This window comes from Corvus moneduloides, chromosome 20, assembly GCF_009650955.1.
Source record: "Corvus moneduloides isolate bCorMon1 chromosome 20, bCorMon1.pri, whole genome shotgun sequence".
Classification (NCBI taxonomy): Eukaryota; Metazoa; Chordata; class Aves; order Passeriformes; family Corvidae; genus Corvus; species Corvus moneduloides.
The window spans coordinates 9,823,162-9,849,033 of NC_045495.1; the positions used below are offsets into that span (position 1 = coordinate 9,823,162).

The 25,872-nt window shown below is 44.2% G+C and overlaps 1 protein-coding gene across 1 annotated transcript in view; it reads left to right on the forward strand.

Moving 5' to 3' along the window:
- The window catches only part of AUTS2 (activator of transcription and developmental regulator AUTS2), a 773,410-nt gene extending 750,941 nt beyond the window's left edge, over positions 1–22,469 (forward strand). The window contains 9 exon segments of the mRNA XM_032130357.1: positions 4,041–4,136; positions 5,399–5,470; positions 7,085–7,114; positions 8,628–8,699; positions 12,215–12,356; positions 12,867–12,944; positions 14,238–14,321; positions 15,184–15,406; positions 19,312–22,469. Coding sequence (XP_031986248.1) covers positions 4,041–4,136; positions 5,399–5,470; positions 7,085–7,114; positions 8,628–8,699; positions 12,215–12,356; positions 12,867–12,944; positions 14,238–14,321; positions 15,184–15,406; positions 19,312–20,551 — 2,037 coding nt within the window. The 3' untranslated portion in view covers positions 20,552–22,469.
- Positions 22,470–25,872: the final 3,403 nt, after the last annotated feature.

Consider the following 25,872-nt stretch of genomic DNA (forward strand, 5'->3'; position numbering starts at 1 on the left):
ATCTCTCCCTGATCATCACTCCAGGATTTACCATTATCGTCCTTGGTTGCTTTGGCTTTTGAAGGCTTGCATTTGTGGTGCTTGTTTCTGATAAAGATGCAGTATCAGCTTTTCCAGTCAAAAGATCTCTTGCTCACACACCATTTGGAGCCAGGTTTGATGTGAACAGATGAGACAGAGGAGCTGACTGTTCCATGAAGCAGGAGAGGGCAGTGATTCCATCACGGTGTTTCAGTTGTGCCACAAACCCTTGGGCTGATATTTTTGCTAAGAAACTTGAAATGAACTGACAAACTATCATACAAATCCTTCAGGGATAGATAATCTAATCGTTTTCCCAATCTATCATATTTTGTTTGATAAAATCTGAAAACCTGTCTTCTTATTCATATTTCAAAGGCTCGTCTGATCCACTGGGCTTGTTATGTTTTGAAAGCTCTGTTTGATGACAGTAGCATGAATCCAGCTATGCACTAGATGTGTTTACCTAAGCTACTAAAAACGTTACTTATCAAGTACCTGGACTGATTTTTAAAGTTCCAGTTGAAAGTAAAGCTTCTGCTCCTAAGGGTTTGAATCCACTGATTCATTTGCCGCTGAACTCTGGGTTGTGTTTTCTTCATCCTATTGGCAGAGGCAGGTGTCTGGCAAGAGTTCCTTAATCCAAGAGCAATATTTTGATGAGAGAAGGAGTACTGCATCAGCACTCAGAAATCTGCAGAGCATTTGGCTTTATGTGTTGGTTTTGCTTAGAAGTGGAACTGGGCAAAAAAAACTGGTTAAGACAATGATGTCTGGATTAAACACCAGCCCAGCTCACAGCCTGTCCTGCAGCTGAGCAGTCTGTCCCTGTCTGACACCTCATGTGAGCAGCTGGGACCAGAGAGCGTTGCAGGCTCAGAGCTCCAGGAGCCCTGGGCAGACATTCCCACCGCCCCTCCGAAGGGCACTGCTGCTCCCCTGCACCAGTGAGTGTTACGTTGCTCTCTGATGTGCTGGGCTTCACATGGGTTCGGGAGAGACGCTGTCATCAGTGTGGCCTGTGGATCCCAGCAGGAACTCAGAATTGGGAGATGGTACATGGATTTTAGACAAATCAAGCACAGAAGGTGGCAATGTAGGATAGGAAGTGTTGCTGAAGTGTCCAGCTGTATCTGCTGTTGAAATTCAAATAATCTCTTAGAAATGGGGGAGTTACCTGGATTGCAGAGGTCACGACCTCACCCCCTTTAGGGTCAGGAGAGCTCCGTGCTGTACCCCCTTAGCCAGGGAGCCGTGCTGGGGCCCAGGGCACGGATCTGGTCCCTCTGCCTTCCCTGGGGAAGGGTTTGTCCTTGGGAAGGGGCTGCCCCATGGTCACTGTGGGACACTCAGCAGCTGATCCTAGGGAGTGCCCATGGTGTCTGCACTGGGGTGGCAGAGTGTCTGTGACCCCAGCCAGGCCAGCCCAGCCCAGTGTCCCCCTGGTCCCACCTCTGGGACTGGTCAGGGCACAGGGAGCAGGAGCTGCCTGGAGCAGCTGCAGGTGCGCAGAGCAGACCCTGAACTGGGCTGGGGCACACCCACAGGGCAGGAGAAATCCAAATACTGTCAGACTGTGGCGCCTCCACAGAGCTGTTCCTAGGGACGACAGCTTCCGCTACAGATCCACACCAGGAACTCAGATACCTTAAAAAGTGTTGGCAGTAAGTGTAGGTGAACTTTGTAGGAGAACAAGGTCTGTTTGAGACTTAAAATCCATCTGCTTTGGAACAGGGAGTGTAGCTCACACAGAAGCTAATGCTGAGTTTTAAATCAGTGTTATTTCTTCTTTTTTAGCACAGTGAGGCTTTGCTTTTGCCTACAGCTGGTGCCAGGTCTAGTTTAGCATCACATACACCTGGCCAAGGGAAGCTGTGGTCACTGCATGGTTGCCCAGGGAGAGCTAGAAGGGAAAACTGCTGCTCAAAGGAGAAGGAATACTGGGGAAAAAGGAAGCACTGACTATGAAAGGTGCATTCTGAAAGCTGGTAGAATTTAACTGATACAAATTAATCATGGAGATACACTGTTTATATTTTATTAATAAGTCTGACCTTGAGGAAAGGTCACATTTAATTAACTTACCATTTGTTATAAAACTCTGAGCAAAGAATTCCTTATTATTGGTCATAGCCAATAGAATACGAAGTATTACATCTTTTTCCATCACTTAGAATTAGTCCATTACACAGAGAATTAAAGACTGAAGACACTGGAGAATTTAAAGCACATTTTGCTCATTAAAAGTTATTGTAAATGAGGACAAATGTCTCTTAATGGTTTCTCAGATGCCTACAGTTCAGTATCAACTAATCTCAAAATGTTTTCTGCACCACTGGATGGAGCAGGTCCAAATTAAATACAATTAAAACAACAGTAGCAGCATGAACAGAGGCTCAATACCAGGCTTTTTAACTGAGAAAATCTTGTGATACCTCTGAAATGTTTTCTCAGCTCTCAGTAAATATAATATGGATAAATGACCTTGCAAGATAAGCTAGGGGAAGGAAAAATGATAAAGAAAAGCACACGTGTATGCCTGGCATAACCAAATCCATCACAACTTTGTGGTACTGATTTGCCTGGGATGGGATTTGCTCAATGTTTTCCCACCCCTCACGTCCAGTCTTTGACTTTGCCCAGTCCTGCTTCTGTTCAATTGGCCATTAACTCATTTATTTTGATCTTAAAAGTAGCACACAGTAGTTGGACTTTGCTCAGCCATGGTCAGAGGGGAATTGGTCTCAGCCAGAGAGCCCCTGGTAGGTTTTTGGGTGGCAATTCCAGTGGAGCTGGCAGCCATCCCCTCCTAGATGCATCCCCTCCTAGATCCAGAGGTTTCATGGTGAGAGAATGGGTTTGGAGTGTGATGCTTTGAATCCCTGACTCCTACCAGGAAGCAGTTTGGTGTGTGATAGCAGCATTTTCATGGAATTGGGCGAATTTTCTGTTTCAGCAGGAGCCAAAGGTTCACAGGCAGAGCACAGAGCCAAGGGCAGATGAGGATATCGTGGTTTATCACAAAATCACAGAGTGGGTTGGGTTGGAAGGGATGTTAAAAACCATCTCTTCCACCCCAGCCATGGCAGGGACACCTCCCACTGCCCCAGGCTGCTCCCAGCCCCAATGTCCAGCCTGGCCTTGGGCACTGCCAGGGATCCAGGGGCAGCCCCAGCTGCTCTGGGCACCCTGTGCCAGGGCCTGCCCACCCTCCCAGGGAACAATTTTTCTGTCTAATTTACCCACTTGTTTCCCTTGTGTTTGTCTGCATTAGCACAGAGCAGCCTCTCGTGGTTTTTTCCCAAATTCTCTTAGGACAGAGCACTGGGGTCAGGGAGGTCCGGGGAGATGGGCACATCTTTGTGCTGAGCAGTCTCTGGTTATAGAAAAGTCCCCTACATTTCTGGGAGGTTCTGCCTTAACATTTTGTTTAAATACTAATCTTTAACAAATCAGATTGTCTGTCTGCTAATATTAGATGTGGCAGGATATCCTCTCAGACAGGCTAATGAAGTAAGAATTGTGCATATTTTCCTCATTTCCTACAGATACTATTAAAATCCCAACGTACTAATGGAGTTTTAATGATACAATATCCTAGAACTCGTAAGGGTTTTTTTTTTTTTTCCACTTAAACAGGAGATTTCTGAGTCTCATTCAGCTCAGGATTCTGTCTTTTCTCTTGAAACGACTCACAGACTGAAACCATTTAAAACCTCTCTCCAATTTAAAAATTAATAATTGAGGAGAAAACGTCTCCCTCACGCTCTGCTGGCCCAAGGCAGGGACAGGTTGCTGGCTGTCTGATTTTGGAACTGCTTTTAAGCTCTAAACCTCATGACATCTGTGAACATCCCATCGACTGCTTTAACTAACATCGTTGCAATGAGATCACTTCAATGCTTCTCAGTTTTCTCCATGTAACATTTTCCTACTATTACGCAGGAATGCTCTGTGTCCTGCCCAGCTGCCTGTGCTCGTGGTGCCCCAGTGTTGATGTTGTTCTCTTTCTGTTGCAGCTGTTTCACTCCTATCCTCCAGCTGTATCAGGTATTCCTCCCATGATCCCTCCCACCGGCCCCTTTGGCTCACTGCAAGGAGCTTTCCAGCCCAAGGTAAGGCAGGAATTACCTGGGACAGCCTGGGAGCCATGGGGTTAGCATGTGGTTCACATCCTGGAGCGGCTGAGGTCTGACCTACAGCTTAATTCCACAGGGGACAATTGCCTTTTTCCAAATGTACTGCAAAGAGAAGTTATTTCTCATGAGGTTCAGATACATCTACAAACTTTTTTTTTTTTTTAATTATTTATATAATGGCACAGTTAACTTCAGAAGCAATATAATTAGTTCTGAGATGGTGTGCATTAATGAAAGGTCATGTAATAATCAGGATTTTAAGAAATGGTGTTCATTATTGTTTACTCATTTCCATAATTACCTCCCAGCTCCAGCACAGTGCAGAACACTGATTTGGCTCTCCTCATGGGTGATAGCTGGGAGAGAGAAATGTGGCGAGTTCAGGGCTTTTTTTCTTTCATTTTCATGGAGTTACTCTTTATTTATCAGTGGGAGGAAGTCAGTCTGTAGACTTTGCAATGAAAGACTGAAATCAGGACTGGAATTTCTGCAGAGGAGACACCTTCCTTAAATTGGCCCATCCACTCTAATGAGTGAATATGTAAATTGCAGTTCATTAGTGGGATTCTTCGTCTGTATGGTAATCAGACTGTTAACAACTCACTTAATTGTTAGTTATGCTGGAGCTGATTTCTATTTTCTTCATTTTTACACAGGAACAAGCTCTGTCTAAATGTGGCAGGGTTGGGGTTTTTTTTGGGGGGTTTTGTTTCCCACAAAGCTGCATTTTATTAACCGACTGTTTACATTCTAATAATTGGAAAGGCTTCCATTTTTTCCAACTGGAAGTTACTTTTCCTGATGTCCATTTTGTGGCAATCCCTGTGGATGGAGTTGAGGTCCTTGTGCAGTGATGCTCTGTGTGCTGAGAGCATCAGTGATAATCAGCAGAGCAGGGGCTGGGTCCTCCAAATGCTGCTTTTGCTGCCGTGTCATAAATGTGTTCCTAATCAGGTTTTTCACATTAGAAGATTTTCCAGTTTAAACAGTCACTGGTCCCTCAGTGGTTTTGATTAAAGTAATGGGAAGTTGGTGGCCAGTCGAAGTGTGGGTATGGAGATGATAATACCCATATTAGTGAGTGGATTATAATGGTTCTCCTTTCCTTTATAAAAAGTTTATCTCTGTTGCTTAGGCAATGTAATGATAAAGAACTATTATTTGGACATTCTGTTGCTTGTAGGCATTGTTACTGCTGTGCAGCTCATTAGTGTTGTCTTTCCTTGTGGAATTTCCAGACTTCCAATCCTATTGATGTTGCAGCCAGACCTGGAACGGTCCCACACACCCTTCTACAGAAAGATCCACGGGTCTGTAAAAATTGGGGTTTTTTTTCTCATGTAAATCCATTCCTCCTGAAAACCTTGAATGCTAAAGCTGCCATCCTCAGTATGTCCAAATTAACGCCCTAAACCCAAAGCTGTCTGAGCTGTTCCATCAGTGAGGGCTGCAGAAGTTCTGTGGGAACATTTAAAACAGCCCCTGTGCAGTGGCAGAGCTCTGTCCTTGCTGGCAGCTTTCTCCTCCCAGGCCCAGGGGTAAAGGCATAAAAGTCCAGTTCAACAGAGAAAATGTACAAACCTCCCAAGATTTGTGTTTGTACTCTGTAATTGTTTTTAATGTGGGTAATGGCAGCTATTCCCTGGGTTACTGTAGCATTGATTGCCCCAGTGAAATACGGATGCACTTTATTGATCACTTGGTGCCTCTGGGTTTCTGAGTTCCAGCGGATGTGAACAGCGTTTATTGCCTCAGCACTTTGTCTCTCTGCCCGTGGGTTGTTGGTGTGTTTGGATTCATGGCCATTGTTTGCCATGAGGAACTCCACACAGGAGTATTTCTAGCAGAACTCTCAGACAGAAGCACTGAGGAGCTCTCCCTAAAATTCCAGCTTGGGGCATGGCTGAGCTTGCAGAGCTATTGTCTTTGCGTTGTGCCAGGCTGCAGTGCTTTGGGTTGCTCAGTGCTGGAGCTGAGGCTGAGCTTTACACCAAAAGGAACCACATTTCTGTTTGTTTGTCTAAGTGCACAGATAACCAGAGCCTCCCATCAGGAAGTCATTTAGCTTTATGTTCCCTTTCAACTGGGAGTGAGTTTCGATTATTTCAAGATGATGCATTACGCCATCACTGCGCCTGCTAAGTACCTTCTGCACCTATAAATCTTCTTTAGTATTGCATTTCAAAACAGAAAATCCAAAACGAATGAGCAGTACCCAATAAATTGAATTATTTCCCAGCATTTATTGATGAAATATGAGCAAAAAAGGGGAATAAGAAAATAATCTACTCCAAAAAAAAGCACCAACAGGCCACATCAAAAATAAAAATGAGAAAATTGGGTTTTTATGTTGGCCCTGTTTACCAACATCTGCTTCAGTGTGAAAATAATTTAGGCAAAGCCCATTTATGTCGGAAGACCTCAGGCAGCAGTGAGGCACAAGGCTGATGCCCTGGCTGGTGGATGGGCACACTGCTGGTGTGCAGGGCATGGCTGACACCCCACTCCAGCCGTCCCAGCCCATCCAGGGGATCGAGCCCTGTCCATTCTCCAGCCCTGCCATGAGCTGAGGAGCTCTGAAAGATGAGAGCAGGAGTTTGCCCAAAGGACAGATCTGTGCTTCCATCAGTGCAGTTAACCAGCCATTTCTGTGGCATTAAATCAACAAATTGCTGCTGCTGCCAGAGGCCAGAGCTCTGTGTGAGCCTGCTGGAGCTGCTCGTCACCACTCAGAGGCCGCAGCCAGGGGGAGGGGACAGCACGGATATGGAGGCTCAGGACTAATTATTATCCAAAAGGGCTTCATTTGAAAGTAAAATTCTAACATTTTAATTTCGTCTCTTAATGAAGCAATACAGATTTGTTAATTAGAGCAATTGTTTGAGTGACAGGTGTGTAACCAAGCTGTCATTTCTTCTTCACAGTTGACAGATCCGTTCAGGCCCATGTTGAGGGTAAGAAATCTTCCTGTGCTCCCGTTTGTCAAGCTTGGCTCAGTCCCACTGGGTTGCAGCACAGAATAATTCCAAATCAGAGCTGCCCAGTGTCACCTGGGCTGTCCTGCCCTGCCTTTGGGGAGAGCAGGGGCACTCCTGCAGCTCCTGATCACTCAAGGACAAGGCAGAGTTTCAAAGTCAGAAGTTTTCCTCTTCTCATGCAACCCCTCACATGAATACTCGAGGTTAAATATTGATGATCCATCATGGTTTCCTGAGGCAAACCCTAGAGATCCTAGCAGTGATTCCCTGTTATTTCACTGCACTCTGGGGGAGTTTGCTTTGTTATTTTACTGCGTGTTTTCAGTGTTACTCAGTGTGGTACATCCCACCCAGGTATCTCACTGTCCACTGTAGACAGACAATCCACTTCAAACACAGAATATTTTAGAAATAAGGATCTAAAGATCCAGTCTATCAGTCATCCAAAAAGTGGTTTTGTTAATTTTTCAGCATATTCAAGAAAAAGGTCTAGAGTTCAATATAATGAACTTACTAAATCACTAGCACAGCCAGTTTTTGCAAATTAGCAAAGGGCTTGAGCTTAGGGGAGTATTGCTGTGAGATAGTTTAGTTTGTATAATTTAATTATTGATTGATACACACCGACAAATAGAAGGCAGACTGTGTGCCATAGTTTGTGGAAGATTTAATTCACAAGTAAATTAAGGAGACTCTTGAGTTTCTGGGATAATTCTTAAATCTGCAGGAGTCATTACTTGTGTAGGTAACCACAGACCCCTAAGTAACAAAACTGGAGAAAGTATATCCTTAAATGAGTCTTTGTCAGACAAAGTTTCCAGCTGTGCTGGAAATGGAGTACAAACTCAACCAGGAGACCTAACAAGCACTCTGGTTCTTGCCTCCCTCTCTCCTCCCTGTGACTCTGGGGTGACAGGAAGGATGCAAAGACCCCCCCCCCCCCCCAACCAGAATTGAATGACCTCCAATGTTTTCAGTATATTTATGAGCTGAAGTCTTGGAGGGACAGACCAGCAATTACATGAGGGAGTCAGATGAATTTTGAAAACCAGAGTGACGTTTTAACCACTTTGGTTTTCATCTTTTGGTGGAAATGCCAATCCTTGCATTTGTGGAAATGACCTGAGTGTGCAGCTGTGAACAGTCCAGCTGTGCAGGGCAGCTGCTGACTGGGACACAGCTTCACAGCTTTCAGCAGCACAAGCTGCACTCAGCCAGTGGCATCAGAGGATTACAGGAGTGTGTCAGACTGGAGCCTTCATGGACAGCTGGATAAATTCCCTAGTGAGGGACAAAGTCTTCTCATTCTCGATTTTCCAGGAGGATGGAGAGGAAAGGCACTGAAGGGAGACCCTTTGCTTTCAGGTGTCTTGGTGTGGGGATCCCCCACACCAAACCAGACCAGGCTCAGGGTCTATTTTCTTCTAGAAACAGGACAAAGCATCACAGGTTTTTGGAAGTTACTGATTCACATGTTTTGTTTTTCCAGAAACCTGGCAAGTGGTGTGCTATGCACGTTCACATCGCCTGGCAGATCTACCATCACCAACAGAAAGTCAAGGTCAGTGCTTGGGCAGCCTGGACTGGGGGTGAAGGGCCCAGAGCAGAGCTCTGAGAGGAAGAGTTGGCTCTCAGCTGGGCACTTCTGTGCCATGGCCAGTGCCTTGGTAAAGTAACACACACACAGCATTGAGCAGAAGCCTCATTTCTGAGAGTTGGTATAAGGATGAAAAGCTAAAGGCAGAGTCCCAGCAGAGTGTCTGGGATGTGTTGGAGCAAGGACAGCTGATCCTGGGCCATAACTACAGCTTTGTAGCTTGGAAGGGTGAACAAGGTGGCTTTTATTTATTCATTTATGGCTGAGGACACAACTGTATCAAGTGGGAATTTTTTAAAGTCTGGAGAAGCTGGGCACGTGTATCCCATTCCTCCTATTAATGTTCAGCGGCAGGCGAGAGTGCAGGCGGATTTCTCCTGTCCCTAGGATGCTTTACCCAGTGTGGCTGCACAGGCTCCCATCACTCTTCCTTCACAGCCCTCATGGCTGGAGGGTGGCACCTGGATGTGTCCAGGCTGCCCAGGCAGGCACAGCCTCTCAGGGGATGTTGTGTTATCAGACACTGCCTCACTGCACCAAAGGTTAAGGGATGGAAGTCCTGTCTTAATTATTTTTGAAGCTCTGAGACTTCAAGGGTGAAGGCCATGGGCAGTTTCCCATTCGTACTGTAACTGTATTTCCATTGCACATGGGCTCTGGGAAGGTTTCTTTCCCTTTGTAGTATTTTCACTGTTCTCATCACTGAAGAATCTTGTGTTGCTCCTGAAGTTTTTCAGCGAGTCAGGAATGGTTGCTGCTCTTCACTGCTCATACTTCAGGAGTCAATAGCTTGTGTTAGAAACTGAAATTACCAGGGAATCCACAGCACTCTGCAGTCTGTGTATGCACTTGCATTGTGTAGGTAAGAATATGAAGATGTTGAACAGCTATGAAAACCTGCAGCTAATAGAGTTTAAAAATAACCCTTTTAAACAAGGTTGACAGGTTAATTTGCTGCAGTAGACATATCTCTCTTCTCTGCTTCCTTATGTTTCCCCTGCTAGTGATCTTCATTCATCTTCCCATTATCAAAAAAGACAAGGTTATAGACCTAGAGAGTTATATGTCCTTCTTTTATTTTATTGAAAAGGTATTTTCTTGAAATGAAATTATTATTCCCATGCTATCTATGTCCTTTGAATCTTCCTTGATTTGATAGTCAGAGAGAGGTCAAACCAGTATATTTATAACTCACAGTAAATGCCATTTTCATACAGCCGTTTCTTTTACCTCATTCTTTTCTACCTTGCGTGTTAAAAAAAAAGCAGGAATAAAGCTCAGAAGCACAGGAGAGGATGTTGCTTGAGCTTTTGAGGCTGTGCATGATGATATTTTCAAGAATAAGTGAGAAGTATGTCTGTCAGTAAGGAGATTTGGAGTGTCCCCCCCCGCTCATGTGACCACAAAGGGTGAATCTCTGCCTGAAGGCTCACACAGGACAATTTCTCCTTCTACCCCATGGTTGTGAAGGTGCCTTTTCTTCTGCACAAGATGAAGGTGCTGCCTGACCACAGAGCAGGGAATCAAAGGGGTTGATTTCCAGTTTGCATGTGGTGCCGCGAGCCTTCTGCCAGTAATGATCTGGCCTAGTAATTGCTTGCAGAGGGCCAGGCACTGAAGGAGCAGGCACGATGGGAAACTTTAAAACACAACCTTCCTGACCTCAGGAAAAATTGCATGCAGCTGCAGATGCTGTTTGGCTGCCTGTGCCTCTGCAGCAAGACCTGGGTAACCTCTGCATGCCCCAGGAATTCCGCAGGGCTGCGCAGCAGCTCAGGGCACAGAGCACATTTACACCCTCCTTACACTGACCACTGCTCAGGAGAGGATTTATGCTCCATAATTGGGCCTCTCTCCTTTAGGAAAGGCCTTCCAGCCTGATCTGACAGCAGTGCAGACATCTACATTGATTTTCGTGGGCACCACATTAAGGTGTTACACATTTTCTGGAAATACATTCGGAAGGATTGGCATCCAGGGGGTGCTCCCCTGAACAGAAACTGGGGATAAAAGAAATGTGACCATTTCTCTGGTACTATTTTAAGGTAAACCAACACATTCAGAAATCTTTTAACACATCCATGGTATTCCTGTTCCTCTTCAGACAGGGATTTGTTCATTATTTAGAGCAGCACCATTCATATGGCTGCAATTAAAGCTTCAGCCAGCTTTTGCTATTCTGAGTAATGCCTGTCAGGGGTTTATAACTTGGTTGTTAAAAAAGAATAAAAAGAGTTCACAGCATAAAAATCTGGCACACAGGCTTCAACTGAGGCATTTGTATTTTCTGAACTCCTTTTAACTATTAAAGCACTTCAGTGTTACTTTCTTAAAAGGCATGACCTTAACTTGGCCACCTTTGCCATTTCAGTATTCTTGCAGGCCATTATCTCCAGACACAGAAAATGCCTTTGTTTCTCTTTTTTATTTCTTGTTTTCTGTCTTTTTTTCTTTTTTTGTTCTCATGGCTGCACAGACATGTTTCTAGCACTTGAAAAACAGCTACTAGGCATGCACATTAATTTGATCATAACTTTTTAACATGCATATTTATATCATTGTAATAGTCTGTACTCGGGGCTGGCACAGTCTTAAATACTGATTTATAAAGCGTAGCCTGCTCCAGAATTACTGTTGAGATCTCCTGGTTCCATGTTACCCATTTATCAATCCTTTCAGCTGCCCTGCACGGTTAATCAGCAATCTGCATTTAGGGAGTTCTGGCAGCACAGGTAATTGGGAATTTGGTTTTCTTCCTTCATTCTATAAAACTCCTGAAGTAGGCACCACTGAAACGAGGATGTGGCACAAAGTAGAGCCCATCCTTCATCTACTTCTCACTCACAATACAGCTGCCTCAGCAAATTCCCCTCACAAAAGAGAGGCTGCTGACTCTAACACATGTAAATAAAGACATGCAGCACTTTGAATCTGGAGCGGGAGCTGTCCGAGTGGGACTCAAACACTCTTGCTCTGCACTCTTGCTCCTTTTAGCCCCTCGCTGCAGCCTGAGAGGCTCTGGAGGATGCTCTGCATCCAGCATTTCTTGGTGGCAGCTTTCCCTTGGAAATGAGTGGTTCTGGTGTCCGTGTCCCCTGCCCACCTGCGACCAGGACCATTCCCATTTATTGCTGTGGGACCGACCTGTCCTTGCAGCTCAGCAAGTGTCTGAGGCCTCCTTAGAGATTTTTATGTTTGCTGTTGAAGGCAGCTCTGTGTTGAACACCCTGGAGGGGTGGATGTGAGCATATGTGAAAACACTGGTGAAATTGGCAGGAAATATGCAGGAGCCTGAGCTTTTCCGTCTTTGCCTTAGATCTCCCTTCCAGGAAAACAGCTGTGCACCTGTGCTCGGGGTCCCAAAATCCAATATTCTTGTTAAAATGTCAGCATGACTGAGCTGCTCTACCCACATCATTCTGGAAGTGCCTTTTGCTGTTACCTTTTCAGTCTCTTCCAAGTCCTGTTTTCCATTTCAGAAACAGATGCAGTCTGATCCACACAAGCTGGACTTTGGCCTGAAACCAGAATTTCTGAGCAGGCCACCAGGCCCCAGCCTTTTTGGAGCCATCCACCATCCCCATGACCTGGCTCGGCCCTCGACTCTCTTCTCCACAGCCAGTGAGTACTGAGAAGTGAAATCCCCTTCTTGCTCCTTGCTCATTGAAATGCTAATCCTTGCCATGAATTTCCCATATGCTTTGGCTTATGAACTCTCTGCAAGACATGCCAGGGGCTATTGGTCTATTTGATAAGTATTTAAAACTATTCTGTGTGCTTTTATAAAAGCCCAACCTGCTGAAACGCTGCACAGGTAGAAAATGAAGGGACATTCCCTCACAGACTGATGTCTGATGATCATGGAGATGAGATGTTGGAAATAAGCTGTACTTCACATGCACTGCCTTTTTGTTTCTGACCTGAAACATTCATTCCCCTGCATCCCTTTTCCTCTAACTGGGTATTTCTGTTTGGAAAAGCAGCTGCTCTTTGCATAGGATCCTGAGAGCCCCACGCAGGGCACAGCAGTGTCAGCTCATATGAGCTGTTTAAGAAGTCACAGCCCAGAGCACAGCGAGTCCCTCTCTGAGCTTTTTCTGGGAATTGACCCCTTTTGCTTTGTTTTGGCAGGTGGGGGGCATCCAGCCGGGACTCCTTTTGGCCCACCACCCCACCACAGCAACTTCCTCAACCCAGCTGCTCATTTAGGTACGTCCTCTCTCAGCTCATGGGGAGTACAGCTGACACACTGACCACTGAGAAATTACAGATCTCCTCTGTGGAGTCACTGAGTATTCTGCTTACTAACCTTTACAACTGGCACATTTTAGCTGTTTAATTTTAGTCTTTACCCAGGTAGAAATTCTAAACACACAGAATAGAGTCACTGACGGTGTGTTTTGAAATATTTCTGGACATTAGAGGAGCAGAGTGGCAGGACTGGCTGGGTTTCACTGGAGTTATGCTTAAATCCAGTAAAAAACTGCCTTAAAGGCAAGGCTTTGGATCACAGAGATGTTTCTTTTCCTAAATCCTACTTAAATGTCTGTTTTTTCCATCAAAGTGAATAGGAAACATAACTTTAAAATCTTGTGATCTGGCCTCGTGTCTGTTATGGAAAACTAGTGAATACACATTTAAAACCAGAACCACCCAAGTTACCAGATGCTGTTATTTCCTTTTTACCTTACTGCTGTTGTAATGAGGTGATCTGCTCCTTATGGGAGCATCCAGGACTCTAAGTTGGCATTATTTTATTTTGCATGGGGAAGGATTTAGGAGGGTCACCAAACTGGTACAGCAAACACACAGTGCAGGTTTATCATTCTGCACTTTGGTGCCTATGGAAAATGCTGGCTTTGGGCTTCTTTTTCTCTGTGCTGGTATTTATCAGAAGTGACTTCGTCAAAATTGTTAGACTGCTCCAAAATAAAGCGAGAATTTGTTTTATATGATTTTCCTGTGGCCTGTATGCATCAACTAAAAAAATTGCTCCAGCATTTTTCAGTCCATACTAGCTTTCTGTGTAGTATTAGCAACAAATACCAAGGGAATCACAGAATGTTCAGGCCAGCATGACACATCAGTGTAACAGGACATTTTATTTATACCCTGGCTCAGGTTTAGGAGACATGGCCTGAAGGTGTTTGGAGCACAGTTGCCAGAGTTAATAGTCTGACTAGCAAGGGACGTTTCCATGGAAGGAAATGAAAGGAAGTAAAACTGGACATGTTTGCAGGCTTCAGTTGAAGTACCATTTGTATTTTAACATCTTGATTTTCTTTAAGAGGGAGTTTTTTCTGGTAGACAGTGCCATGGGTATGGCCAGGAACAAACCCACGTGTTTAGTGTCCCAGCCCCTCAGAACCCTGCTGTGCTGTGCTGTGGGGGGATGCTGTTCCAGCACTGCTGGGCACAGCTGGGATGCAGTAGGATGCCCCAGTGGTGCTGTAGGAGAACTGGCAGCATCAGGGAGTTTCAGCTGTTTGTGTTGGTTTGCAGAGCCCTTCAACCGGCCGGCGTCGTTCAGCGGCCTCACCGCCGTGGGCAGCAACGCCTTCGGGGGGCTTGGGAACCCCACAGTCAGTGAGTACCGGGGCCATGACCCTCCTTGCTCTGCAGCTCAGCAGATGCACTGAGGGGACTGTTTGCTCTCTTTTTTACTGGTTGATTTCATCACCTACCACTAAGAGATGGGAATTTGGAAAGCCACCTTTTTCAGTCGTCAGTAAATCGTTTTCTGTTAATTACTTAGTTGTTTGGGTTCAACCTAGTGCTAAATGTCACCATTACATTGTTCATTAAAAAAAAAATCGAGCTTTTGAGTGTTTGTGAAATTTCCCATGGTTTTGTTGCATGTTCAGAAGTAAATAATGTGTGCAGCTAGGGAGCTGTGGATGGAAACTTTTTTTTTTCCTGTCTCACCAGTAACCCAGGCCATGTGCCTGGAAAAGATCACTAACCTGCATTTACTAGTCCAGGATCATAAACATTTCTCTAAATTTGGCCAGTTACAGAAAATCATCCTTTTAAAAGTCACTCTCTTTCTTCATACTTCAAATCTGGCATGATTTTGGTCACATATTATTTTAGTTTGGTTCAGGACCAAACGCAACAAGTTCCATTATTTATAGTCCCTATAGTGGTCATTTTCTGATGTCTCCAAAATATTTGGAATAAGGTTCATTGTCACTTTTATCTTACTCCTTCATCCCTTGTCAATTTTATCCACAGCATTTCCCTTTCCAATTAAAAGAGCTGTCAGATGCCTGCCCATTTTTAGGAATGAGACCCTCTAATGAATCTCTGTTAATTTCCTTTCCTTTTCCAGCTCCCAATAATATGTATTCATTTTAACTCTGAGTGCTGTAAAAGTTGTTTTGGTAAGTACCTTCACTAGAGCATACCTTTTTCTTAAACCTTTTTGTTTTCCACTTCACCATTTCAGCACCCAACTCAATGTTCGGCCACAAGGATGGCCCCAGTATGCAGAGCTTTAGCAACCCTCACGAGCCCTGGAACCGACTGCACCGAACTCCTCCTTCGTTCCCGACCCCTCCGCCCTGGCTGAAGCCAGGAGAGCTGGAGCGCAGTTCATCTGCTGCAGCTCATGACAGAGATAGAGATGTAGATAAACGAGACTCATCTGTTAGTAAAGATGACAAAGAAAGGTACGAAAGAACACTTCCAAGAATTGTCTAGTTCAAAGCTTGGGGCTCCGTTCCGCTTTTAACCCTCCCCAGCCTGGCACGTTGTGAACCCAGAGCTTCACCAGAGGCACACCTGGAGCTGTCTCCAGGGTGGCACCACGGAAGAGGCAGGTTTCCAGCTCAGGTGTTTCCCTCTGCAAGGTTTCTCTTCCCACTTGCACGTCATACTTCACCTGAAGGAGCTTTGCTGGTTCAGGCAGTGTCAAGTGGGAATAGAATCAGACCCACCCACTGTTACCGTGTGGGTTACATGGTCATAGGTCTCTTGAAGGGTTAACATGGAGGTAGTGCCTGACAGGATGGAAAAAAGGTTTCTGAAGTCCATCAGATGCTTGTCTGCACCTTCAAATACTTAAACAACTTCGTAAATCAGACCTTGTCTGCAAAACAAGTAACGTTTTCGCCCTGCTCAGAAACGGCCTGACCAGAGGGACCAGTGATAAAGGTGTGAGATGAGAGCACTAAAGTGCACCAGGAATGTCACGTGCCAAAACCCACAGCAAGCTTCAGAGCATGCAGTTCATGAAAAGCACCTTATTTCCCCTCAAAAAAGCCCCTACACTTGCACTGCTGTTACACACCGTCAAGCACAGCTTTTATTCAGTGTTTTACATGGACTGGCATGCTCACATGTCCAGGCTGGGAAGGATTAATGGAAAGTAAAACCTGGTCATATTTTTTTTGTCAGGACTGTTCCCATTATTTAGTTAACGCAGTGACAATTCCTCTTACCATTGAAGTACCAAATTTATAAGAATTTGCCATTCAGCAAGTGTCATGCCTTCCTTGAAAAATGCAGAGAGGCTGATTTCAGCTTTTTCAGTTGTGGCTTGATGGCTTTCCTGTTGAGTTTGCACATTACTTTACTACATAATGGCTATTTGTTTCTAATATTTTAACCTAAAAGAGTATTTAGGAGATGTGCTTTTCTGACTTCTCTGTCACTAACCCAAATATACGCATCAGTAGCCTTTTCTAAAAGAAGTTATGCTAACACATTAGATATTCTAAAACTACATGTAAGAGCTTTTCTACATTGTTATGAAAGAAAGGCGAACTACAGAACTTCTCACCTACATTTTCCATTTGGAATATTTTCTGTTTGGTAGCATAGCTTCATTATTTTCATGTCTGATGTTGATGCTTCAAAAGAAATGGCTGTTACAAATTGGGGTTTCTGTCCTGCAAAAGGCTTAAGCATGTGAGTAACTCTACTGGCTTGAATGGCAAAGCATTTTAGTTACTATGATCTGGGTAGCCTGTAGAATTATGTGATTGTTTTGGTTGCTGTTCTGTTGTTTTCTCATGAAGTGTTTCTGCTGAAGAAAATCCCTTACTGAAAACATTCCTTGCAATCTGCTTTGGCATTGCCTGAACTCCCTATCACAGCTCAGAACATACCTATTTTCAATAATTCGAGACCTTAGCAGTGAGCATCATCCATCCCTCATACTTGTGCACAACTCCAGCTTGCAGTGAGTGCAGTCCTGGTTTCACCCCTGCAGCGCTGCCGTGTGCCCGGCTCTGTGGGCTGGGTCATTGCACTTTGCAGCATGTCCACACCCGGCCTGTGTGAGGAGAGGTTGAGAATGCATCCCAGAGCTGTGCTCCCTGTGGAGAGAATGTCTGGAGGAGCTGAGAGCCTCTCCTACCTCTTCCTTGACATTCAGTGGCACCCAGCAGGGTGAGCGCAGAGCTTTCTAGTTGAGGTCTCAAGCTTTGTTACCTATTATTAATTAATTTGCTCAAGCAGGAAGAGCTGGGAATCACACCCAGGGGTTTGATTTCATCCCAAAATCATCTGGTCATCAAGGGTAGAACTTGATCAGCCAAAAGCATTGATCTCAACTCCTGCCTGCAGTGGAAAGGTCTCTCAGAAGCCTCTCTGAGCTTGGCCCTCCCCACCTAAGGTCGGTGTTAGATGGGGTGGAGATCCCTGGTGGCTCCTCTTGGATCAGCTGTATGGCCTGTGCACCACAGCCCCTCCCAGCCAGACTGAGAGAGGTGAATCCCTCGAGGCAGCCCAGATAGTACAAAACTGCAGCAGTGACCCTTTCCTGGCTGGGAGTGACACTGCAGAGCCCTGAGTGCTCCTGGAACATTGCATGTCCCTTCCAGCCTGGGGTGTTCTATGGTTCTGTGATTGATTGCAGCTGTGGAGGGTTTTTTTTTTTCTAAGGACTCCCTTTTTCCAGCCCAACATTAGGAAAAAAATCAGCAAAAATAGCAAATGTGGAAAGCAGGATTTGTTCCTTTTCCAGCGGTGTTTTGTTTAAAAGATGTCACTGAACACTTCCAGTGTAATAATAATGGCATTTAAGGGTTTGTAATCCTAGAACATTAAACCAAACCAACCAAGAATCTATTGATCTTTTAATCAATATAAATGAGGCACACTCCTCAGCATAAGAAATTCAGTATTTTTCAGCGTAGCACACAGCCTCAGAACTTCTCTTACTTAGTAATAAGTTCATTGGATGAGGTGATCTTAAATTTCTTCCTTGTGGAGGCAGTGGCTTAGAGCTGTTCTCATATTATCAACCTAAGGAGCTCTTGACAAATTTGAGGATTGAAAAGGTATTCCTTCTCTCTCCACTGGACTACATGCAGTTCATTTAAATGAGCTGGATAATCAGGAGCCTCTTGAGATGTTACCAACACTGTCATTGAATATGATGGCATTGGCAAAGGAATTTGTTATTTTGGTTGCACATATATTTTTCCTTAATTACAGAAAATGCCTGTTGAAATTACCAAGAGGTTAAAATCATTGGAACTGAGGGATTAGATTCACCTTGTGAATTTGATTAGTTTTAAATGGGAAAGCTTTTTCACTTAGCGTTGCCCATAACAACTCCTGGTCAACACTACTTCCTGAAAATAATTGGTATGGAACCCATTTCCATGTTTAGATTCTTGTTCACTGCCAGACAATAATTCCCTAATCTTCTGTGCACCATAAGTAGGTTTGAAAGATGGAATTAATTCACGGTATTTTCTGATTTCGTAGCATTGGCCCTGTCCCTGCTCTGCTTGTTTTAACCTAGAATTGGGAAGGGTTGGTCATCTGAGGAGCAGCTGGCTCCAGGGGTGATGTTTTCAGAGCAAGTCTGAAGGTTGAACAGACAGAGCAGACTGATCTCTGCTTAGGAGGTCAGCACATAATCTGTGTGATGGGCAGCTCTGTTAAACACTTGCACTGAGGGTCACTGCACACTTGGGGAAGTGCCTTCCTGTCAGAGAGGTGGCTTGGCACCATCAGTACTGGCTTCTTGAAAGGCTTTGAAGAAGTAAATTGAACTGTGAGAAGTAAATTGAAAAGCTAGACATTCGAAGAGAATAGAGGAGAGAAATTAGTAGTGTACATAGGTCTGGAAATATTTTTAAAAGTCATTTGAAAAAACAGTTATCTATTTTCCCAAATGTATTCTTAATAGAAAAAGTAGGTAGAATACTATTAACCATGTAATTCAGATTTAATTGCCTCACTTCTTGGATGAAATGAGAATGTTTTTCCTTTTCTCTCTCTTCTTTGCAAACATTTAAGGCCACTGTCTTAGAAATACATGTCCTAGAGCTAGATTCCCATGTGGAGCCTTCTGTGGACTTCAGTGTTTGAGATCTCCATCAGATTCTTCACAGAGCAGCTTTGGAGATCTGCTGCTGCTGGGATGAGAGAGCAGAATAGGCCAAGTTTCGAGATGGGATGTTCTTCTGGAAGTTTTGGTGTGCCAGAGGCACAGTGCATTTCCTGGTGTGTGTCACCAGCTCTCTGCAAAGCCACAAGTAGAAAGCCAGGCACTCTGATGCTTTGTTTTCTTTGCAGAGCTTCTCATACCTTCATTTCACACTTCTCTTTTTTGTAGGGAGAGCATTGAGAAAAGACACTCCAGCCATCCTTCGCCAGCACCTATCCATCCAGTAAACTCCCTCGGACACAACCGCAGCTCGAGTGAGCAGATCAGGAGCCATCTGAATCCCGAGGTTCGAGAAAAAGAGAAGCCCAAAGAACGAGAGAGGGATCACTCCGAATCTCGGAAGGAAATTAATGTTGAAGAGCACAAGGTGAAGGACAACTACGTTTCGGAGAAAGAAGGCCTGAGCCATGAAAGCCGAGTGGTGGAAGAGTCTAAGCAAATGCCCAGGGTTCCTTCCCCCTATGCCAGGCCCCCCGTTGTGGAGAGCACCAGGCCTAACAGCACTTCCAACCGCGAGGCCGACAGGAAGAACGAGCCGGCGTACGATAACCCGAAGAAAAGCAACGAAGTCAAGGTGAAAGAAGAGCGAAAGGAAGACCATGATGTTCAACCTGAGGGACCTCAGACTCATAGGTCATCTGATCAGCCACCACCTATATCCACATCCAACGTCCATCCAAGTCCTTTAGTGTCTATGCCCATGACTGTAGGTGTGACTGGTATACATCACATGAACAGCATCAGTGGCCTGGATAGGACTCGCATGATGACCCCTTTTATGGGAATTAGCCCAATTCCTGGTGGAGAACGTTTCCCCTATCCTTCTTTCCACTGGGATCCAATGAGAGATCCCTTGAGAGATCCCTACAGAGAGCTGGATATTCATCGGAGAGACCCCCTGGGCAGAGACTTTTTGCTAAGAAATGACCCCCTCCATCGCCTCTCTACACCAAGGTTGTATGAAGCAGACAGGTCATTCAGGGATCGGGAACCTCACGACTACAACCACCACCACCACCACCACCACCCTCTGTCCGTGGACCCGCGCCGGGAGCACGAGAGGGGCACCCACCTGGACGAGCGGGAGCGGCTGCACATGCTCCGCGAGGACTACGAGCACGCGCGCCTGCACTCGGTGCACCCCGCCGCCCTGGACGGGCACCTGCCCCACCCCGGCCTCCTCACGCCAGGATTGCCCAGCATGCACTACCCCCGCGTCAGTCCCCCCACGGGACACCAGAACGGCCTCCTCAATAAAACTCCCCCCACAGCAGCTCTCAGTGCCCCTCCACCTCTTATCTCTACGCTGGGCCCTCGGCCCGGCTCTCCCAGAAGGACTACTCCTCTGTCCACAGAGATGAGAGAGAGGCCTCCCTCTCACACCCTCAAGGACATCGAAGCTCGATAAGCAGAGTGAGACTCAATAAAAACCAGAGCAAGAGGGACAAAAACCTTGTAAATGAACATAATATAAAGACCTTCTTACTAGTCATTGATACAGACTGGGGATGTGACCCACTGTACAATATGTATAGACCTGAGTGCAAAGATTTTGAAATGATTTTTTTTGTATATTATATGTTGAAATTTTCCAGATCTTTTAGCCAAGTCCATATGTTCCTCGTGTCTCCTACTCTATTTTATTTCTAGTTTAAAAATTTCAAAATTTGAACTGAAGAACAAGACATCAATCTGAGCGATTTGACTAGAAACAAGCCACCACCAATGTCAACCCTACAAAGCTCTTTCAAACCAGAAGTGAAGTCAATTGTAGATATTTATGTAAAAAGATTGCTTCATGGATTAATGGTTCATATATGCAAAAAGGGTAAGATGAAAGCTTTACTTTGTACAAATGTAAATAGATAAAATTAAGTAACATAATACATTAATACTTCTTAAACTGTGCTATTTGCAAACTTAATATTGATCAACACAGTCTGCTTATGCTGTGTTACTTATATTGTTATAGACAGCTAAACCCCTTCAACTATGCAATGAATTTTAAGGCTTTTCACAAAAGCCTTTATAACTTAAAGGAGCCTTTTCAACACACAACATAATTAAAGTCATATTTTCCCTGAACAAGCTCATTTATAATGGAAGCCTATTTCTCTTGTTTTGATGAAGAAACAGCCCTTCAGAGGTGTAGTTCTCTGTGTGAAGCCCTGCATCAGGCTGCTGAGGTCACTGGAGCTCGTGTGTCCCTTGGATGGTGTCAGGGTTAGTGCTCTGTAGTCACTGATACGGAGTCATGGCAGATTGGGTTTCAGTCATATTAATCTGGGTTTAATGGTAATAATCAAATGCTGGATATTTTCCAGAACTTTTCTCACTTAACATGTCAAATTTATTTTGGGAAGAACATCTGCTTACAGCCATTCATGTCTGGTTTTATTGCCAGTGTGTCATTTTTATCTGTACACACATTTTTTTTGTGTTAAGTGATTTTTAGCTACATTGAAACAAATCCTACAAGAAAGCAAATACTTTTCTAAATGATGGATATGTTTTCACTATGGATCAGTAGTTTAATTAATGAACTCCGTTGCAGATTTCATAATGCAATTTATTGTATTTCAGTTGGTAATAAAGTCTGTGAATAGTTAACAGGTCAGCCTTGTTGTTCCCTAATCATAGAAGACATGAAATAACATGAAGAACCTGGTCCTTTTTAAAAATATGCATCAAACTTCTGAAATCTGTCTTTTCATAACACACTTTTTTATAATGCGTTAAGTTTCTTGTCTAAATATTTGGAGAGAATATGACTTTATCAGAGAGAATTCAATATCTTGTCTACTGGACTGTAAAATATATGTATGAAATAAAATTAGTTCCATTGGTCTTCTAGTGTATTAAAGTGCTATCTGAAGTTGTTACCCTGTTTTGGCAAAAAAAAAGAAAAAAAAGAAAAAAGTTAACTACAGACAGTTGTTTCTAATGATCAGAGATCTATTTTAGTAGTCAACTGAAGGTTTAGTTGTGAGCTTCAGATTTTGTGAACTCCAGATGTTGTGCGGTGTTTCTTTTTTTTTTCTTTCTTTTCTTTTTTTTTTCTTTTTTTTTTACGAGCAAAAGGAAAAATACAAAAAAATCCCAACCCTGAGGAATATGTACACTGGAACCGTAGTGGTAGCTTTCAGTATTGTAAAGAGATTGTTATATACAAACCTTTTTGCTGTTTATCCTGTATGTAATAAAGTCCTTTCTAGATCCTATGTGAACAGAAAAGTGAAGCGGCTCTCAATCTTCAGCATGTTTCCTCCTCAGCGAAGACTTGTGTAATGTAAATTGTGCCATGTTATTAAAAAATGTGAACTAAACTGCTAGGTGCTTCTTTGTGTGCAGTACCCCATCGTTGCTATGGGGAGGAAGTCCTTTTTCCCACCAGTGGGGTTTTGTTCAGAAGGAATAGCTGTTAAAAATGCGAAGGAAATGGCGAGCTTTTATAAGCCATCTTGTTGAAATCATTAGAGCATTCAGGGAAAAAGGAACAAAAAGGAGACCAGATCCTTGGCTTGTCCAGATTCTTTAAAATATAGTAATGCCCTACTTGGATTAGATTCTAATAAGACCATAATCTTGGTCTTCTGGATGCACATCATTAAAAGCCTAAGTTACTGAAGGAAGGCAGGTCTGGATGGCCACAGAAGGATGTAACTACTGGAGCAAGTGTGAGAGGCCCCACGAGACAGGATCTGATTGAGGGCATCATCTTCCAGGCTCATCTCATCCTTGTTAGAGGAGCCTGACAGCTCTGGCAGCGTCTTCAGGGGGAAGAAACGTGGTCTTGATTGTCCAGACGATGATCCTTGTCCTCCCAGGTGCTGAGCAAACTCCTGCTGATGGTCCTTAATTCCCAATTAAGCCAATGAGCCCTCACTCCCAGAGTCCCAGAAAGCATCAGGGCATTTCAGTCCCTTTGAATTCAATCCAGTTTAAGTGCTCCACACCTTTGAAGATCCGTGTGTCAAGTCTTCTTGTACTGGTGATGCTCAGAGGAATATGCCTGAAAGGTACAGTAAGAGATGAAACAAGATTTTTAAAGCTTTTAAACTTCTTTAGGTGCATTCACTGCTTTTCAGAAGTTTGATACAGGGATGTTAGGTTGCAGGTATAGACAATTTGATCTTTTTTGAAGGGTTTTCCATTCAGGACATTTGTTTTAAATCTTCGATTCTGAATTCACTAGTGTTTAGGAAATGAATTTCATTAAAAGACCATGCCGGATACCATCTGTGGGAATGAAATGAGTCATAAGGGTATTAATTCTGTAGGTTGTGTGAGATTTTGATCATAGAAAACCCTCGGTGTACTTACAGCACCCAGGATTTTGCTTTAGGTTTTAAAGTCCCACCTTCCCAAATTCCAACTAATTTTCCACTTAACAGCTTCCTATCACCAGCTAAGATACCAACTACAGTGTATAGGAAAGGAATCTTTGAAAACAGTCCTAACATTTGTTTCACAATACATTGTTCATATTATGCCATGCTCCATCCCTTCTTTTTTAACTTCTGTATTTTGTTCTTTGGTTTTCCTTACTAAGACCTAGCTCTAGCTTAGTTTTCTGCTTTTCATACTTCACTACTGCTCTCTTTGCCAGTCCTGTCCTCTTTCATGGCCTGTGACAGCTAAATCTATTATAGGCAGCGATAAACACTGCAGATTTTTTTTCCCCAAAAGTCATAGACATCTTACATTGTTCCTTTTTACCTTTGCTTGTAGGAGCTCATGAAAACTAGTCCATGCTGGACTGGAAGATAGGCAGATGGAGGTTGGGGAGGATTTTACTGCAAGTATTTTCATTTGCTGTGGCTGTGCCTCGCTGAGGAGATGTTCAGCGTGGTTCTTGTTGATCTGAACTCTAATTAGTGCTTCACACATGCAGGTGACTCTGCTGAAAGGCACTGGGGCATGCACCAAGGTAACAGAGCAGTGGTGTTGCACTTACAGGAGCTCCTTGGCTTGCTGGTTTGTTTCTGGCAAGGAAGAAGAGTGAGCTGTGGTTCAGAGACCAAAGATTGCAATTACACAGGGTTTTGTTATTCCCATGGTGGCTTGGTTAAGTCCCACCTGGATAAACCAACTTCCTTCTTTGGACTCCACCTGTCAGCTTTGGGGTATACCCATGCTTATCTTCAGAAGGTGCTTTGGAGCAGGGTCCCAGCTTAAATGGTCTGAATTGCCTTTGGAGTGTGACTGTGCCTTAACTCTGGATGGAGGCTGGCCTCAAACTTAGCTGGTTGAGAAGTGCATGCAAACAAGTGGTGGGACTGCCTCCTGCCCTGCTGATGTCCCCGTCCCACCAGATCCTTCCTGCACGTGTAAAAACCCAATCCTGGCCGTTCCTTATATGAAGCTCTTTGGGACACAGTCTGTCTCTTACTCTGTGATTGCACCATGCTTGGTGCCCTGACTGGGGCAACTGAGCACTGCCCAGTGCTGCTATAATGCAAAAAAATCCTTTAGTCGTACTAAAACTGAAGGCTTCAGTGAATTAGCCATGGAAACCTGTGTAACAAACTCCACATTTTTGCTAGCCAAGGAGAACCAGGGCTGCAGGTGAGGACAGACTGTTCTCCCTGTGCCTTGTCTCCAGCTGGAGGGGCTTGGACTGCTTGTGCCTGTGGGCAAGGTGGAAGTTCCCAGCTGGCAGCTGTTGGGGTCACACCCCTTTCTTTTTCCATTGGTATCTTGCAACTGAAATGGTGTTAACACAAAGGTATTTCTTGGTCATGAAATATATCCCCCTCCTCGTTTGTGCACTGTGAGGCTGCATACAGAAACACAGGTGTTTATAGACATCAAAATGCACACGTGCTGTCAGGTACAATACCAGGGATGAAGCTCCATCCAGCCAGGAGCAGAGTATGAAATCCTGGTGCCACCTGACAATCTCACACATCTATTTTGCTGTCATCTGATGTTTCCTCTGCTGGTTTGGTAATACAGACTTCACTATAGCATTATCCCCATTTTATAAATGGGAAAAGGGCTGCTGGGAACACAAAGCACGGCCTCACCAGGGTAATACCAGGCACCTACTGCCTGAGTGGTCTCAGGTGTCACCCAAGGCAGCTGGGTTATTGCCTGAGTCACTGCAGAACAGAAAAAAGCCTGAATCAGGTAAATTGCAGAGTCAGGGGTGGTAGGAGATGAGGAATTTCTGGATTGCTCTTTTGGTTTCAGAATACTTTAAACCCTCCATATTAACAACTTGTGGCATTTCAGGCTGCTGAACTTATCTGTGAAAGAATGGGTTTTACCTATTGATTGATAAGTACCTCAAGTATTGACCCAAGCTGATAAGGCCTGTGGTCATTCTGGGTACTAAGGGCAGATTTGCTGTATTTTACCACCTAATGTGGCTTGTTTGATCATGCTATTGCTCAGTACTGAAACTCTGAGTACAGCATTTTCTTCGTTGAATTTATATGTTTCTCTACTGAAAAACTTGCATTTAGGCCTAGGAATCAAGCCATCCACCCTTGGTACAATCATCTTTGCTTCAAGACAAGAAAATAATTAAGCGAGAATTGAATCAGCTCATTGCATAAAGATGTTACCTATCAAATACGCAATATGTTTATGAAATGTATCTTTTGGTTTGCATCTTCAAAGCCCTTTAATAGTTTCCATTGAATCAGTGTTGTTGTGGGGGTTTGTTTTATGCAGCAGAAATTCCATTACCATCAAAAGCTTGGATTTTTTTTTTTTTCCTTT